The sequence below is a fragment of the Thermoascus crustaceus genome, assembly GCF_041956765.1.
Source record: "Thermoascus crustaceus strain CBS 181.67 unplaced genomic scaffold VTN00scaffold_8, whole genome shotgun sequence".
In the NCBI taxonomy this organism is placed as follows: Eukaryota; Fungi; Ascomycota; class Eurotiomycetes; order Eurotiales; family Thermoascaceae; genus Thermoascus; species Thermoascus crustaceus.
Window position 1 is genome coordinate 417,706 of NW_027192534.1, and position 18,243 is coordinate 435,948.

At 48.0% G+C, this 18,243-nt stretch overlaps 5 protein-coding genes and 1 non-coding gene across 6 annotated transcripts; 3 read left to right on the forward strand and 3 right to left on the reverse strand.

Annotated features, from left to right (window-relative positions):
• Positions 1-289: 289 nt before the first annotated feature.
• VTN00DRAFT_t182 lies at positions 290-383 on the forward strand. The gene has a single exon. It is a non-coding gene; the product is annotated as a tRNA-Asp (tRNA).
• Positions 384-8,325: 7,942 nt separating this feature from the next.
• VTN00DRAFT_9744 (uncharacterized protein) lies at positions 8,326-10,482 on the reverse strand (the record flags this gene model as incomplete). Its single annotated transcript, XM_069436733.1, has 2 exons — positions 8,326-10,259; positions 10,323-10,482. 2 exons carry the CDS (start codon positions 10,480-10,482, stop codon positions 8,326-8,328), a joined length of 2,094 nt encoding a protein of 697 aa, XP_069284343.1.
• A 2,158-nt stretch (positions 10,483-12,640) lies between these two features.
• Positions 12,641-13,735, forward strand: VTN00DRAFT_9745 (uncharacterized protein; the record flags this gene model as incomplete). The annotated part of the gene is made up of 8 exons (XM_069436734.1): positions 12,641-12,682; positions 12,771-12,798; positions 12,882-12,916; positions 12,986-13,125; positions 13,223-13,238; positions 13,323-13,425; positions 13,497-13,516; positions 13,613-13,735. The coding sequence occupies 8 exons, from the start codon at positions 12,641-12,643 to the stop codon at positions 13,733-13,735; spliced, it is 507 nt and encodes a 168-aa protein (XP_069284344.1).
• A 669-nt stretch (positions 13,736-14,404) lies between these two features.
• VTN00DRAFT_9746 (uncharacterized protein) lies at positions 14,405-14,878 on the reverse strand (the record flags this gene model as incomplete). The annotated part of the gene is made up of 2 exons (XM_069436735.1): positions 14,405-14,579; positions 14,769-14,878. The coding sequence occupies 2 exons, from the start codon at positions 14,876-14,878 to the stop codon at positions 14,405-14,407; spliced, it is 285 nt and encodes a 94-aa protein (XP_069284345.1).
• Positions 14,879-15,546: 668 nt separating this feature from the next.
• On the reverse strand, positions 15,547-16,402 carry VTN00DRAFT_9747 (uncharacterized protein; the record flags this gene model as incomplete). Its single annotated transcript, XM_069436736.1, has 4 exons — positions 15,547-15,564; positions 15,632-15,819; positions 15,881-16,088; positions 16,205-16,402. The coding sequence occupies 4 exons, from the start codon at positions 16,400-16,402 to the stop codon at positions 15,547-15,549; spliced, it is 612 nt and encodes a 203-aa protein (XP_069284346.1).
• A 688-nt stretch (positions 16,403-17,090) lies between these two features.
• Positions 17,091-18,222, forward strand: VTN00DRAFT_9748 (uncharacterized protein; the record flags this gene model as incomplete). The annotated part of the gene is made up of 4 exons (XM_069436737.1): positions 17,091-17,198; positions 17,285-17,522; positions 17,586-17,917; positions 17,974-18,222. 4 exons carry the CDS (start codon positions 17,091-17,093, stop codon positions 18,220-18,222), a joined length of 927 nt encoding a protein of 308 aa, XP_069284347.1.
• Between the last annotated feature and the right edge of the window lie 21 nt (positions 18,223-18,243).

Below are 18,243 nucleotides of genomic sequence, written 5' to 3' on the forward strand. Positions count from 1 at the left end.
AACAGCCTCCTGGCCCGGAGAACATGAGATATATATAAATTCCTTCCTGTAAATCTTACAGCTTTCCGTTTTCACTAAGATGTCAGCTCAACATTTTTTTTGCTTTCCCGGACCCGACCCTTCCGCCCTATTATAGGGTGTATTTTCTGAAACTGTTTTTAAAGTGGTGAGACATAAGTTGGACCCAGTTCTGGTATGGATCATTTGCAGAAAACAAACCGTGCCAACAGTAAAGCCATGGTCCTGGATTACCTTGATATGTCATTTGCGGGCTGTTTATAACACAAAATCCTAGATGGTCTAGTGGTCATGATTTCCGCTTGTCATGATTCGAGGAATCAAGTCAAGCGCGGGAGACCGGGGTTCGATTCCCCGTCTGGGAGCACATTTCTTTTTTTCACTACAGCCAATACCCCCACATTTTAAGCGCATCCATTGCTGGATTGTAATGGGAATAAAAAAATATCTCCAAAATATTGACCATGACAAGGCTCAAAGCTGCTTCTTTCAAGTGTGGGAGGTACATTGGTAGAATCATCAACCAGAACGCATGCTTCCACTCCAGAATCTCTTGGGTCTTTGCAAGAGATTCGAGCTGTCGTCCGAGTCTAACACCAAGCCATTGTATCCGTTTGCCTTGATTAACCAACTTGGAAATGAAACATTTATTTCGATCTCGAGAGGCATCCCTTTTTTGTACGGTGGTGTTGAAGGAGCTCGCTATCATGACGTAGGGACTGCAGTTCCCGATCTTGTTTTTCATTATGCTCATGCAGTCCGCTGACAGTCGTACAAAGCTCGTTGTTCTCGGCGATTTGGTTTCGAACAGATGCTCCAAGAAAGCATATTGTTTCTTTCTTCTCTTGATGAAAACGAGTGGGCAAATGCACGACCTGCTTATATATTTCCCCACGTCTGTTAGCTACATTATTATAACAAAGATACACTTCGAGGTGGCTTTCTAGTTATCAAACCAGAAGAGCGAATGCCATCCGCCATTATAGCTTTACATCCAGCTTACCTGTCTCCGGGAAACACATACCGAGTTTTTATCATTTGGCTTTTCGTCGATTTCAACTTTGAGAAACTGTTCAATCGTGGGTTTCGGGCATGATCACTCTGCAAGCCTCGGAGGCCGATGAGGTTGCCACCAGAGCATCTATCAAAGGAATATCTGGGCTCGGCAATTTGTGGCTGTCTATTGTGTGCTTGGAAGACAAGACGAAGGATAAAGGCGTGGGAAGGAAAACCAAGGCAGGTTCATGTTCTGGAAGAGAGATGATATATACGACTCGTCACGCTGGAAGAAACTTCTAAGACTCAATACTGCCTGTGAATATTCGCACGTGAGGATTTTATCGAAGTCCCTGATTCCCTTGAACCAGGATCTGTTACCTCTTGAACTTATAAACAAGTATATGTAACATGATATCACACATAGATAGTGCCATGATGGGCGTGACAATATTTTCGCTGATGGAGATGATGATGAGCAGGAGGAGAATGAGGGGGAGGATTGGTTGGTTTAAGTCTTGCTTTGAAGGACGCAGGTGAATTTGACTGAAGGGAATATTCCCACTTTCGCGCGCCTCGTTCCATCCAGATATGGAGATTCCAAAGCCGATGTGACGTGCCTGACGTCAGAGCGTGGATAAAAATCACTGGTTGTAGGCAGGGATGTCCTGACTGAAACAATAATCGCTCTTTCCGGGGTATTATTACTCTATACTAGGGACCTACCGAATGGGATTTCTGTTACTATGGAGTTTCAGTTGTGCAAATGGCTGAATTAGACTACATATTCAATCCTACAGAGCTGGGGAGTGGGATAGTGTAAAGAAAGAGAGCTATTTAGCTTGTGAGATTTGCCGGGATAAGTTGTATTTACCAGTGAACTGGTCGAAGGAAACTGGTCAAAAACAGCAGAAATAGCTCATTGTTCTCCCTCTAAATGGCACGTTCCCATAAATCCTCTGGATAGTACATAGATAATAAAGAGAATAAACCATGTTTCTTGCTTCGCTGTAAATCTCCGCGTTATCCGGAATGTCATGGTCATATTTCTCCGCTTCTCAGGGTTTGTCGACTTGGCCTGGATGGCATTTTTGCATGTGACTCTATTGCTTCTGATATGTGCTGTATATCATTGCCATATCGTTGGCTCAGAAATTGCGCATAACTGCGTTGAAACACGCCATAGTATATTGGTCTTGACATGCCCAATATATTTATCCAAGTTGAAGACGAAGACGGAATCTTAACGACAGAACTTTGAAATTTTCTTTTCCCAAACGAGCTTAACACTGCAAAGTTTGGATATTCTATGTTAGTATATGAGTGTTCCTAACACGGTTAGACTCTCGCTCAAGTCGAGCGTAGAAGTTTCACATCCGTAGCCCTGGGATCCCTCCGAGGATTTGTGTCTCACTGTGCTGTTGTCTGGCATATTCCTTGCTGGTAAAGGATGAATTTGAGTGTTTTCCCTTGTCTCTATATCTACCAGGATCGAATTATATCATTCTCCAGTGAAGTAGTCATACACTGGAGCTCAGAACCGTCCTTTACCCATCTTATCCTCAGGGAGTCTTATTCTTGTCATTCAAGACCAGCACATGTGGCTCGAACCCAGCGATGCTGTCAGGACTATGTCATATCTTGATCTTCCTGTTGGCAATAAGCTAGCTACACATAATCTTGAGGCAGTACCTACATTATAGTATGCTAGAGATAGGTGATTCTTAATCTGTCAATACCACAGTGGAGTTTGAAGTCTACCTTTTCGAGGCTGAATAAGGTGGCATGACTTATAGCAGGGATTCACTGAGGAAGATGTTAAGCGCAAACTGGATGGGATATGGGAGGCCTTCAGAGATAATGGTTGTGCCCAATGGTACTAACCAGGGCTCTGTCTGTATAGTTTTCGGTCATTTGTGGGTGCTGTATTTCCATTTTGATATTTAAATATGTATTACATCTTTTTTAACAAGATATAGGCCTATTCAACATTCTCAATTATCACATACAAGAATATAAACATCTTGCGAATATTCTTGAGACAACCAGTACCTCGCGAACGATCAGCTTCCTTTTTAGGGTTCTTTGCTTTTAGCGGTACCAGGATCCCTTCTAGGCACCCGATGTCATGGAAATTGCGTTGCAGCAATAGAGCCTCACGGTTTGAGCTTGGTTCCATTCTCTGTTCTTCTCCCCTTCCAGCACACGCGGACGCGGCTGATTGTGAAATGGTATAAGGATAGGTTCGACAGTGACAGGTTCGACCGGCTGCTCCACTATAAGGTCGTTAGATAAGTATTGTACAACGATGTGGACTAAAGAAGGACCTTGAATGACGCTAATGAAATCCACATCAAGCGTACATAAGTGACGATTGTACGTTACCCAGGACGCACGAAGGATAAACACAACCAAGTTTGATTAAAAAGTATCTTAATGGCCACCTCGAAGTGAGGAGGAAGATTCAACATGGTTTCTTCGAATGCTGCTAGAATTTCATCGGTGGGCTCTCCATGGATTGTAAGCCAGAGGATGTTCAACGGTTCACAAATAACCGGGAAAAGTGAGAAGGCGGTATTACCGTTAGTCCAAGTTTCCGGATGTCGCTGCAGGGGGCCCTGAGTATGACCCTGGGGGCCTTAAAGCGGTTCGCCTGGCCAACCTTCTGAGACCGGTGTGTTGTCATGGTTCTGACCTATCACTTCATCATCCACGACCTTTTGTTGTGTAGTCTCCCATCCTGGAAGAAATGTTGGCAAGATCTCGATATCTGGGAAGGATATCTCCTTTCCGGCATTTTGTTGTCAGGTCATATAATTTCTTCTCTCTTGTCCTTGTATTCTGCTTTCTCCGTAGGCGCTATACTTACGACATTTTTTCTTTTTTCATGGTCTGTAGAAAGGTAAGCAGATGTGCATGTCCTGACCATCTATTTTATCATGGATCTGACAGAGGATGAGAAGCAATATTCAGCCTCCTCAGGAGGGCGGGGCTAACGATGTTCATATCAGAGCCTTGATCCGCTTGAACTCGAGCTTTATCCAGGATATATTCCTTGTCCCCAGCCCTAACCTTGGCCGGAATCCTGAAAGCTTTGTCATAACCTTGGGCGGGGGGACTAGTAGCCGGATCAAAAATATGTGAGATCACCTTGCGGAGATTCTTGCCCCCTGTGGTGCATGGCATGTTCTAGTGACTCACACCTTGCGGTATGGTTCTCACTTTATACTATACCAGATGCTAATTCGTATGCAGGTCTCTTTTCTCTCTGAATACTGATCCCATCCCAACCCCCCTATACGGAAAAAGAAAAGGGGAAGCCAACCACCACACCATCTGCGTCAAAGCAAGCTGGATCTCTCGCCCCCAATGGAGCCGGCACCCACACGGTGGGGAGAAAAAGATGACTTTTATGGCCTTTTTACAACCTCCCATAAAGAAAAAGAAAGAAACAATCGAGAACTAAGGATGCTGGAGGATCTGGCGCGCTTCTGGCCTAGATGTAGGAGTCGATACGAATCCAAAAGAATCAATCGGTATTAAGCATCACCAACTCTGAAATGCCAAAACTGAACGGAGAATTCCTGAACCTCAGAGTAACTCCATTCCATCTGCAGTGCACAAGAACCGGCTGGATCTTTAGCCCCCGATGGAGCCAGCGCCCGAATAGTGGAAAAGAGGATTTTAAATCATTAGCGGAACGACCTCATATTATCCAGAGCGATAATATTAACGCATTTTCAATCCTTCACTTCAGCAACAAACTGACCATGACTGTGGGACAGTAAAAGAAATCTATATATATTCCTCCGACGGGTATCAATCAACTTCCATCGCCGCTGCTGCAATTCCGAGCCAGCGTGCTTGCTGCTGACACAGTCGATGTGACTGCGCTGCTTCTTGGAGATCCTTCTGGCATCTGAGCGCCTGCTGGAGACGTGGCCTGCTTTCCTCTTTGCAAAAAGAAGAGAAAAAGATAAATGTGCTCCTAAGCAAGAACCCGGTGCAGAGAGGGAAAACCACATATACCACAATTTACCATCTGGTCCTTGCCTGAAAATGTGTGTTCGGGTGCTTATAAAACTGGGTTCATGGGCGAACCTTGGTGTGGTCAGGAAGTGGGACGGTGGCCATGAGGCGCATCCAGTCCTCATTCTTTTCCACAATTTGATTTTCTGTCCCCGATGGCTTGATGATCCTGCCGTTCCCCCTTTCCTATACGCCAATGCGTTAAAAGGGGCATGGTCCGGTGGACAGAAAGGAAAAGGTTGGGGAAAAGAAATTTATCCGTCGTTCACATCCCTTATCCACTCCTTGTGGTTTTGAAGAATTAAACAGATCCTTGGAAGCGAATTCTATATAATATCCTTCTTAATTTCCTGCACGGCAGCACGACGGGGAGACCCGGCCCCGAAGATGTAAACATAAACAAGAGAGGAGAGGAGAAAACAAGCAGGACCTAAAAGAAATTTTCTTGTATCCTTGATGGATAAGATATGACTGAGAACCATTTTCATTTACTGACATCAGTCATCGACGGGCATATCTGGGTTCGGCACCTTGCGTCGCGTTGATCTGTCTCCTTTCCTCTTCTGTCTTGTCTCCTAGAATTAATCTTCGAAGAAAGAATATATGCAAAGAAAACATAAAGGAAAAAGGACCACAGAAGATTCTTGGAGTTGGAACTGGACTGTCCCACTTGTTCCTAAATGCTTGAGGCAATCTTTGAAAGATATAATCAAGAGTCTCTTTTAATCATATCCTTCAAAGAATGACTCATGATCGGGCAGATCCCACGCCCATTGATATGGTCAGGCCATGTCCCAACGGCGCATCGTCATCACTCGATATCATATCATTGTTTCTCACACCAGTCTCGATTGCCACTGGATTGACGATAATTGTGAGGTGGTATGCAAAACATCGAATATAGTTGACGGAGTGGGGGTGGTCATTTCATTTCTTTTTTTCCTTGTGTGTTTGGCTAGCAGCAAGCGACTTTCGAAGAATATAAACAAATGCCCTATACATTGGGTGATACATATTGACACAGAGAGAATATGCCAGGAAAGAGGCTTTCAAATGTGGAATGCTGGTGGAAACAGTAATCATATATAGGTTATACTGCGATGAAAGAAAATAAGGAAGAGAAAGAAAAATCTTGGTCAACAACAAAACATAAAACAAAGCAGAAGATGCAGCTTCCTTTCCTGGAAAAAGAGAAACAAGAGCTTTACCCTCTGCTGGAAGACATTGTCCCAAGGGGCGCATCGTTATCACTCTACATCATGGACATTGTTCTCATGCCAGTCCTAGCTGCATTGGGTAAAGTTGACTGCAGCTGCTAGACGATATATGATAACATGAGTGTGTCAATGCTTTGTAGAACACCGAGTATAGCTGAGGAAGTGAATGGTCGTCTGGTCTCTTTTTCTTTCTGTCTTCGTTACCAAAGAGCAAGCCAATCAATCTTCGGTATCCAAGCAAGAATGGGAAGAAGGAGAAAGGGACACGAAAGACCTATCCTATTCTGGAAGAAAGGATACAATATATTTTTTTATCGAATATTATCGTTGTGAATTACCGCCATCGGCCGTCGACCGTTGCACCATCCATCGAGGGACAGAACATATCCGAGTTCGGTAATTTGTGGTCATATTTCTCAAGTATGTTCTTGGAACTGATGGTGAAGAAGATAAGCATGGCAGCTTTGTTATTTTGGAAGCAAGATAATATCTACGACTTTGTCCTAACGATGGAAGAATCTTCTCTTCGAAGGCATACCTAACCTGATCAAAGCGAGTGAAGAGAGGAAGGAAGGTTACCTGAAAGGCTTTCTATGCTCTGCTAGAAGCAGGAGAAAGAGCAAGAGCAAATACCAAAGAACCCTTAGTTCTGGCGGTCCAAAGAGAAGAAAGAAAGAAAACAAGAGAGTGTGTGCCAGGTGGGGGGACTTTATGCCCTCCCCCCAGCAAGTAGGGTGTGAGTAAAAAGAGACGAGGGCGGCGCCCCATCTATCCAACCCTACCGCTCACTGTCCCAAAAACCCAAAAAACTACGACTCATAGTCCTTTAAAATTGAACTGTGAATGTCCTAATTTCTATGCAAAAAGGGCCTGGCAGGACCCGGGAATGTCGATGGGAGTGAACAACATCAGACGAAATTACCCCTTTGAGCCGCATTTCAATCACGGGAAAATTCACTGCACGTGATGAGGGTAGGCTTGGAATTGCACGTGAGTATTCCCTGTTCTTTGATTCTTTTATTCACTGTTTAGGATGCCCATGGAGAGAGGGGACGAGGGAGGTCCCCGGAGTACGGACGTTGGAGGTTGTTGCTGTACTGTACTGTGCAAAGGGCATTAATGGTATGGGTAGGATATGTAGAAGAGTAGGTAATCTCTGTAGATAATGCGTTTTCATTGTGGAGTAAATTTATAGGCGAGAATCGAGAAGTAGAGCAGAGCGGCGCAGTTTACAGATGGTAGAGCGGCTACATATCCCACCTTTCGAACGTACTGTAGGTAAACCCGAAGCAGAACACTCTGGTCGATTTCCCTTTCTCTGCCTAGTGCTTAACCGGCATGACCAGGTACATGGATTTGATTCGATACGGAGTTGGTGGTTTCATTCGTCGACAGCGGTGATCGTGGTTTTGGGATGACGATACGTTGAAAATCCTTCCTCCGAGATCGATAGACAATATAACCTACGATACAATTATTTATCGATATGGGCCTCAGACATCTGGTCCAGGTTTAGAAGACTACATAGAACCTGCTCAGAGGGTAGCATGGACCAGCAGGCAACTCCATTCTTTGTTGATAACTACAGAATGCTATAGAACAAGTACAGTACATGCTATTGTGGAATAGCGAGATGCTTGATACTTTTTCAGAGACATGATAGCCAGAACCCCGTATGTCTGTACATAAATGGTCGTATGTCCAAAGAAACTCAGCCATATTGTCATCGTGAAAGCCCATCCAGTGAAACACCGATGCCAAACGCGCGAGCTCCAACCTATAAATGCAGTTGTACAAAGAAAGAACAGGATCAACCGGCCAATGATATGCGATGCAGGTCCATTTGAAACCGTATGCAAGAGCGACAAACCGGGTATTCATGAAGCATCTCGTCGTTGATCCAGAACACCTCGAGTGAACGGAAAGAGCCCGTGTAGCCATGCAGTCATCAAGATCAGTGTAGTAAAAAGGGTATAGGTCTTATGCTGGTGGGAATAGAAGGGAAGGTCCGTCCTGGTAAGTATAATCATAACCTGCGCCAAAAGAGAAGCGATGAGAGATATTCCTAATATGACCTGTCGAGAGTATCATCGATCTGGTCATCGTCCAGATAACCCACAAACGCTCGATCCACGAACGTGACCCACGCCTTGTTCAAGTACTTGCCCTTCTTCTTCTTCTTCTTCTTCTTCTTCCTCCTCTTTCTCTTCTTTGTCTCATCAAGTCGACTTTCATCTCCGTATACATCGGGTTGAGTATTGTTCGTGTCACAAATAAGCCGGTCCTCTTTGTCCGGAATCTCCTTTGCTATGCGAGTAGCAAGCTCAAACATGCTCCGCACGGTGAGATCCTTCAACCTGTAAATCTCGTCGCGTGCCGTGTCGTACTCGACCTCAAATTCGAACGGTACATGCACGTTATTCACTGCATGGGCTTGGGCAAGCTTATACTCTCTCCAATTCGAAGGCCTCTTCTCGGAGGACCCCTGCCACGCTGTAATACCCTCGTTTAGTTTGGTGAGGTTCGCAAAATACTGGGTGTAGCTGAGCCACGTCAATGGTTGGTTCGAATATGCGGGACCCGGAGGAGTAGTTGACGATGGTGGCTCAGGAACCTTGAAATCCGGCTTCTTTTTCTTCTTGTGGCCCTTCTTCTTCTTCTTCTTCTTCTTCTTCGACATGTCGAAGTCAGCAGACGATAGTTCTTCATCAATGTTATCGTCTTCATCCAGAGACGAATTGAGACCGGAATCGCCACCAGGGATAGCTTCCGACCATGTAACAGTGTTTTCCAGGCCCGTGATATTGTATTCTATCACCCTTATTGTCGGGTAAAAGTTGGGGATTACGCTAGGTGATACAAGGGACAGGCTATACCGCTCTGCCCAAGGGCCACCTATCCTTTTCAAAAACCGCTTTTTGTTGTTCTTGCCCTTCTTCTTCTTCCTCAAAGCATCTTGACTGGCGTCGGCGGCGACATAGTCCTCTTGAGATACATCCTCCTCAACATCCATATCCGAAGAAGGATCCGAAGGCGGGGACGGCATCTTTGACCATTGTTTCCTGAGCTTCGCGAGATACGATGATTTGGACTGGACTGTGAACTGACCATCGGAGGGCTCCTCGATATAGGACGATCCCGGATCATTCTCAAGGTCAACGATTTCGATGTCGCTGCTGTCCTGTAACATGAAGTGGTCGATATTCATGTGTCCGTAGAGGCTTCCGACAACAACGTCGCGGTATTGGTGCATCCACAAAGCGTACTTTTGCCAGCAAGTCTCGTCCCAGTTGCGTTTGGAACCCGACCTGGCTGGAGGGACGTGGCCAATGATTATGGCCTTCATGCCTCGCTCCCGGAGGAGCTTGAGCTGCACGCGCAGCCATTCCATGTGCTCATAGCCAGGTTCGGACTTGTCGTCACACCCATTGACGGCTTTGTTGGAGTCGTAAAAGTACATTGTGTTGAGGCTGACGACGGCTAATCTGCCAGGGATGACCTCTGAATAGAACCATCCTCCTTCCACGAACGTATGACGCTGCTCTTCCGGTATAAGCCTGTCCCAGATCTCGAGAAACAGTTTCGTCCATCGATTCGGGCCTTTCTTGAGAATATTGTGGGGCATTATATCGTTATTCCCAATCGTCGGGACGATGGGGATTTTTAGGTTGGCCATCGGGTTCGGGTCGTTGGCGCCGCCCTCGTTGCTCAACGCACGCGCGAGCTTGTCGACAAGCAACCTGTTCAGTTCGGCCACCTCTTCCTCCGTCCGCGGGATCTTCTCATCGTAATCATGCCGTATCGAATCACCCGTCCAGACGACAAAATCGATCTTGTCCTTGAGGTTGTCTCCGATCCACCGGAACGTCTCGTTTACCAACGTCATTGGCGAGTCGCAGTCGGTTCCCTCGGCTCCATAGTATCCTGCAGGACCTTTACCCCTGTGGCACGCACGGTCGATGTTCGAGAAGGGTTTATAGTATGTGTCTGGATGAAAATCTGCACAGTTTAGTATATAGGCGAATGGCACGAAGAAAGAACTTGGTCTGCGCCGTGACTCACCTGTTATGTGCAGAAAACGGCCATGGAGCCCTCCTGAAGACCTTCCAGTACTATCCTCAAGCTGATGGACATGCTCACCGCGAAGGGGTCGCTGTTCCAGCGCGCAAACGCGGAATGCGCCCGCCGCCGCGAGGCCCAGGACGAGCAGGGAACCAATCATGGCTGCTCATAAAGCTCGAGCAGGGGCCCGACAACGCGGGAGGCCTGTATATACCGTGAGTCAGGGACAATCATGAGAGAAAATACAACATATCACCAAAGGGAGAAATACTCGGCAAGGACGTCAGCTCAACGACGTCACCACGACTGGCAGGGCTGGCAGATTGCACGTCCCGATCGGCCGAGGTGTCAGGTACGGCGCCGGCTCCCGCCAACCAGAAGCCCGGCGGCGCAGGGTCCGGCAAGGTTCAGCGATTTTGCCTCTCCGGGGCTCCGTCTGTAGTGCTGCGCTCCCTCGCTTTGTCACAAGTCCTCCGTACACAGTATGTTGCTGTCGACAGGACGGTCGCCAGCTGAGGATGCGGCTTTTATATATCATCTTACTAATACCAGAGTGGAAAACGGACACGCGACCCGTCACACAGAAGGCTGATTCTATCGCCATTCCCCACGTGCGGTTTTGGACAGAGCTGGTTCGCCGAGGGATTGGAGGACTCGAGAACCTTGGGAATGCCCGCCCGCCCGGATCGTCCTGGTCCGTTGAGACATCGTGATGCGCCGCGTCAGACAACCGCAGAGGCAGCTTCACTCGCGGGAAAGATAAAAGAAAACCTGGAGATGTACAGGTTGTGAGCAGCTCTAGCGGATGTCCACTGTCTGGAGATCTGTGCATCCTAGAGGCTGATAAAATAGCGCAAGAATGCGGGGACCGACTGCGTGGGCTATGGAGAACCCAGTACTTGTTTCTTTTCTGTAAACTGATAGTCGCTGGGTCTCCGTTCTTATGCGTCTACGGAGCACTCTGTACTGTTTTCTCTCTTCGGTCCATCAATCCTAAAAATGCGTTAGGATACATAACTAACACAGTTTGCTGCTGACAAACGGTTGCCGTTGACCCTACGTCTCAAAATGTCGGTTACAACCCGATATCTTTAGCATGGCTCTCCGTCTGGGAGTACTTAGCATATGTTCTCGAAAAAAGTAACTAGCTTCAGTCTTCTTTTTCAGTCATCCCTAGTTTATCCCCGTCCACGCTAGGATTTACGGATTTTGTATATGCTTATTGACACATTTAGTAGAGATGATCGCTGTTATAAGGCGTCTCATCGAAGTTCCGGGAGGGGGCCAGACTCTTACCACGGTCCGTGTCACCCTCTCTATACGCAGAACCGAAGTCTTAGATAGAGTAGACCCAAGGTGGACCCTGGACATACCTACCTAGGTACCTAAGATAGCCATCTAATTAGCAGTGTATGGGCCGCCAAATGCCACCCTTCCGACGCGGAGATACCGCCTGTACTCCGTATACTCCGTACGCAGTACTCCCTCGGTAGACTGGGTAGAGGCCTAGCGTAAGATCACGCAAGCGTCGATCTCTTTTTCCAGAGTGCTGGACTGTGTGATTTGAGTAAAAGACTGCGACCACTGCGATGTTCGTCTGTACCCATCCAGATAACCCATACTTCTTGCTCGATGAAGACACTACTACTAGGTCACCGAGGCACTGGCTACGCCTAGAAGATTTGAAAAAGGCAAGCCATGAGATGGTTATCCAGACAGCTTCTATCCCGGCTCGCTGTCTACGTTCTAGTTTGATTTGATTCATGTCTCAACGGGCCGTTCTTCTGGGATCATTCTCACCTATTCTGTACAAGTGCCACACAAGCATCGAGCATAAATGAGAATCTGCTCCCAGGAAGACAACTATAGACGGTACCATCTGACATTACCCCTGTATATACCAGGAACCCATCTCCGGGTGAATGTTGTCGCCTGGCACCTTCGCAGCCAGTCTCGGAAGTGAGGGGTAGACGTGGAAGTGGAGTAGACCTCAGACGGCGATCATAAACCAGACAGCCCCTCAATGGTCGACAAGCCATTCTTATCGAATAAGATGGGAGAATTGGTTCCCTTTCCGCTAGAGTTTCTCGAACAACGGATCTGCCACCGTCGTATATTGCGGGGACGTGAATCCCCTCGGGCCGTTGTCTACGGGTCCTTCCTAGCTTGAAGTATAAAGTCGTACGAAGTGACGGCTAGCCAGACCCTCAATCCAGTCCAACAATCGAGTCATCGAGAGAAAGACCCTCGGTACCATTTGCCCTTGTTATCCATCTACCGATTCGTTCCGAGAACCTCGAAGGAATTTCATCGCAACCATGTCGGACTTCCCGTCTCTGCAGCCCGCCTTCACCATCCAGGTAAGCTATACATCGTAGCAGGTATCCCGCCATGAGACCTTGGGTCTTTTGCTCCACAATACTGACACGCCCACTTTTCGCTGAATAGATCACCATCGACGCTCCCCTGCCTGTTGGTGCGATTCACTGCTAGATCCCCAAGAAATCGGTAAAGATGTCGAGAAAGAGAGAGATTAACACACTAGTTCCCACGATGTAGGCAGCGCTTCCCGCAGCCATGGCTTCAACGTTGTGGTAAGTCCTTGCTTCTGGTTCTGTCTATTCTGAAGACAGACCAAGAACCATAGCTGACTGAATGAAAAGCCTATTACAGGAGGCACGATCAAGAGCGAGCCCGGATACTCCCTGAACTTCGACGCGGACTTCGTTGGCACCGGCAACGACTACATCCACGCTGACCCGGATGGGAAGCACTTGCGCCTGAACGCCCATGGAGTGGTTAAGTGAGTCTTGGACATTTCCGATTTTGTTGTGTTAGGCAGTCCAAACGCTGCGGAAATCTTTCCCGACAGCGGATTACTGACATCGGCGGAACCCCAGGACTAAGGATGGCGCTGTACGTTTTCGATTTGTCCCAGCCATTGAATGAGGATAAATATCATCTATCCTCATGAGAGCTGACGATCGTTCGTTCCTACAGCTCGTGTACTTGAACTACACTGGCACCATCACGGTGACTCCCGCAGAGGCGGCCGTCCTGGGTGGCCAGGCTGAATCGATCGCGACTCCCTTCGGCAACGTTTGTATGTCAAATTGCTCCTTGAGTCAATTGTACCATGCAAACATGAATACTAACTCGTAGTCCTATCCACAGTCACCCACATCACCTTCGAGGTAAGCCTAACTCCTGTCCCAAGAGACATACAGGCAGCAGTCACGACCTCAACGAGCTTCATATGCTGATTCGAGTCAAATTGACGTACTATACAGACCGGCAACGAGCGCTACAAGGATCTCGAAAACCGCGTGTTCGTCGCTCAGGGCCACTTCATTGTCGAGAAGGGCAAGCCCACCATCGTGGAATACAAGGTTAGCCAGGTCATCAAGGGTTGATTGGCTATGCGTAGAAGGACACAGAAGAAATTTCCAATTTCTCAGGAGATATGATATGTTCCTTTCGATAATATGTCATGAGATTAATGAGATGGAACCTATCTGCCATACGTCCCTACCTATCTACTTAGGGATTCTGACCGAATTAATCTCGAAAATCAAATTCTAATTTGATTCCGGGTCCTTTCCGCAACCTGAACATAAACCCCGAGAAAAAAATTTTTGGAGAAAGACTATTTTCTTAAAAGCATGGCCTGATACCAACTGTCATCAAGTATGAGATCCATAAAAAAGCCCTTCCACGAATTCATATCATATCATGTCATACCTAAAAGCCAACGCCAACCCATCAAATCCTCCCTCTCTCCCCTTCAAGAGTCATAAGTCATACCAGCAACGGCATCCTCTCCCCATCATACCCCCAAACTCCACCATCTCCGGCACTGCTCCTACTACTCCTCACCCACCTCCTCCACCGATACCCACCCCCCTCCACAAACCGCTGGCCGCTATAAAACCTAAACATCCGCTCCACTGCCAGGCGTTGCTCTCTCTCCATCCTCTTCCGCTTCCACGCCTTCCAGCCCGGTCTCGCAAGCTTGACTCCTGACCAAACCAGCCCGATAGCGACTAACGTTCCCAGAACGCCGATGACGGCGGTTAGGAAGGTCATTGTGGAGACGGCGCAGCCGAAGGTTGCGGTGCGGAGGTCCCAGCGTTCGGGGCCGCCGAGGGGGCAGATGTGTGGGTTGTGGAGGGGGGTGAGGATTCCCGGGAGGTGGAGGTGGTGGGAGAAGGAGGATTGGTTGGATGAGGGGTTGAAGATAGGGACGCAGGTTGAGGACTAGATTTGTAGATTAGGTTAGGAAGGGGCTTTGTCCATCTATATGCTTGTATTGCCGGGATTGGAATATAAAAAGATGGGGGGGGGGGGGGAAGATTGAACATGAGACGTCCTATCTGCATAAAACGAAGCACTCATTTCTCTCAACGATAATAGAAAATAGTAGAAATAGAAAGAGAATCAACATACAAAAGGACACCACCCACACTCCACACCGCGATCGTTATCGCGATTATCCGCCAGACAGCTCCCGCACGACTGCCTCCTCCAACAGATATGTAGAAGCGAGTCGTAATCATCGACGCCCAGTGACATCGACATCATGCTGTTATTATTATTATTCAGAACCTTCTAATTATCGTCTTGACCGTCCAAGCTCGAGTTCGAATCTTGAGGATTAAAGCGCATTGTGCAAGGGAGCAGCGCTGGCGGGGTAGTAGGTCGTCTGGCGAGTTCCCCGTTTTCTGGTTATCTTGTCGGTAGAATGACAATCTAGGTAGACAAGAATAGCTCTTTCTAGATTCGTGGGTGGCTGTCAAGCTACAAAGGATGGGATGTGATCTCTCGTAGAGAATGTGGGGTGACAACAAACTCCCATAGGGCTGGAGCTTGGCACGTGATAAGGCGGCTGATTTTACACGGACATGGGTGCGGCTGTTCAGGTACCCCAGATCGTGACATTTTCAAACGGTAAGCCGAAAAGCATGCATCACCTTCAAAACCATCATCCAATGTACGGATGCAACCGTTTATGGCATTCCTTACGCCTAGAAAACTATAGCCAAAAATATCACATTTTCCATCAGGAAAGTCAACTCCGTAAATGCGAGCACATTCCCTATTATCTAACGTGTCATATAAAAAGGAATTTTGATCAACGAATTCACACGACCAGCCTCCGCGCAAGTGCATAGAGGTCGCCGTTTCGTATGGGAAATTTGACGGTCATTACTCAGAGAGTCGTAAATCAGACAACACGCTTGACCTATGCAGAAATTGGAGTGTAAGAATAGGAGCGACTACTGTGATCAGGTGCCTGGAGGATAACGTACCTCGAAGAACCTCTTCAGCCACCAGACCTGGAAGATACCCTCTCCGATAAGAACTGCAAGCTGGAAGATGCTCCACCACTTGACCCGCGTGTTTGTGCTCTCCGCCGTGTTTCTGTGCACCCGCTCTCTCACCACGATGTACGACTGCTCGTCCTTGACCTGAGCCAACATCTCAGAAAGACGACGAACTACCGGCAGGTTGTCAGTTATCGCCCAGTTGCAGAGGCGGAAGAAACACTCGAGTCCTACCTTCTGTTTCCAACGGAGTCGACGACATCTCAGACTCGGGCACGTAGACAATTCCATGGACATTGAAGGAGACTTCCTTGGTGTTCGAGGTCCAGCCCTCGTTGCTGAAGCAGTAGACGTATTTACCGTCCTGGTGCGCGGTGAAGGAGTAGTCTTCGGAGGAGACGGCCTGCTTCTGGTATTGGCGGCGACCGGAAGGGTCCTCAACCTAGAACAGGGAAGGAACATCAGTAACCCTTCCTTTGAAAAGGAGCAAATGCCCGGCCTGACGTCGGATGTCCCGTCCAACGCGTGTGCAGGCGATCAACAGCACCGGAGCCATACCCAGAAATCGATCTCGAGGTTCCCACTACCTCCAAACTCTCGGTCACCGACCTGGAAGGTGACAGTCATCTTGTCGTCCCGGTGCAACACTTCGTGGAAACATTCTCTCGAGTGTGCGCGGAGCTGGATGTTGTGCGCCGCCGCTGCCCCTATCCATCCCAGCGCAGCGGCGAAGATGGCAGTCGTGGAGAACCGCATTGTGTGGAATGATCAGACGTAATCGAGATCTTCAGCAGTATGGACAGGAAGAAAAGCGAAGCTGGGCGAGAAGGAGTTGTTGTAGGGACCGCAGCGCATGCGACGGAACTCCAACCTGAAGCAAGGTGTTCATCCGCTCCCATCGAGACGCTCGGACCACATCCTAAACAAGCAACCACTGGTCGACAATGTGCCAAGTCACTTCCTCATTTCCTTGCCATGAGCAGCGGACGCTCCTTCTTGAGCCGATAGCAGTTCAGTCTGAAAGATTCTCTGTCCATTTCTGTGCATGACTTTTGTGCTGGTGTCGCTTGGTTAACAAATCCACTTGCAGAACCTCTGCAATGCGTTGTCATTATTCATTCCATACGTCTTATATACTAGATGCAGTTGTCATGACGATGGATTTCGAGAAGCGTTTTATGTCTTTGTTCTTAATATTATTGCTTTCACAGTTTCCAGTGATACCAATTTACCAAGGAGGACAGGCCGCTTAGTCGGCGAAGCGTGTCACGTAGCCCTACGCTGCTGGTGACTTCCTTTGAGTGCCCAGATGCGGATGCCTGCCCAGGTGCACTCCGCCTGAACAGGCATCACCCACTCCACTACACTCAAAGATATAGCATTTGACCTGTTTTCTTTCCCTTGCAGATTGTCTTGAATTTCTGAAATAGCTCCATTGGCTACCATGCCAACCCTTCAATCAGGTGATAGGATATACAGGGTCTCTTTCTCAGATGTTTTCAAAAGCTCGAAGACTCTCCGTGAAGAGCAGCTGGCTCATGCAGCTCTGAGGGTAATTATCCCTGAGCGCTTTTTGTTTATACGTTTGGTCACGGGGCTTTATCCGTCGCGTTGAGAGCTGACAACTGAATTGCGCAGCGCGAAAGGGCTGCCAAAAAGGCTGCGGCCGAAAAGGAGGCTGCTGAAAAGGCCGCCGCCGAGAGGGAAGCCGCCCAAAAGGCTGCAGCTGAGAAAGCTGCAGCTGACATGGCAGCGGCTGAAAAGTTCGAGAAAGCTTGCGGAACTCGAGCGCCAACGAGGCCGGTGTTTATTCCAGTAGTCGCTCAGACATCGATCCCGTCAACTCTTCGCACTCCAAAGGGATCCAGTGAATCAGGTGCTCCCCATCCTAATGGTGACTTGAGATAGGAAGCCTGTAATCAGACTGACCCTAAAGCAGCTACCGACGGCACCTTTGTATGGACACCGGAACTTGATGCGCGTCTTACAGAACTGAAGAATGTCAACACGCCGTGGATAAGCATCTCAATTGCCATGGATAACAGGCCAATTGCTGAGCTCAAGAAACGTTGGAATCTACTCCGGGCGGCAGACGTGGAGCTGGAGAGAAAGACGGCCGCAACGAAGAAAACGAAGTTTGGGTATGAAAGATGGGACTCGGAAGAAGAAGAAGAGGAAGAAGACAGTGAGAGGAGAAGGTATGAACGTAAGCTTGAGGAGAAACCAAAACGCCGCGTTTCATTCTCGGACCCATTGGTGATTCCGGGAAAGGTAAGGTCTTGAGATTGCTTCCCTTTTGTACCGTCTTCTCCACTTAGTGGTACTAGGCTAAGAGCATATCCCTGCAGACTGATAAGCCACTGGAACCACCGAAACATAAGGACAAAGGGAAAGACGCTAAGAAAGTGTATTACTACCTCGACAACGAGTTCACGCTGGAGGAGATTGTCCTGCTTCACAATTTGGCAGACCGGTACGAGAAGGAAAAGTGGCTACGCATCAGCTCTCGATTCTACGACAAGACTGGGAAGAGGATCACTCCGGACCAGGCGAAGTCACGAATCCAGAGAGACTAGGGCTGTAACGCGGTGGAGGAC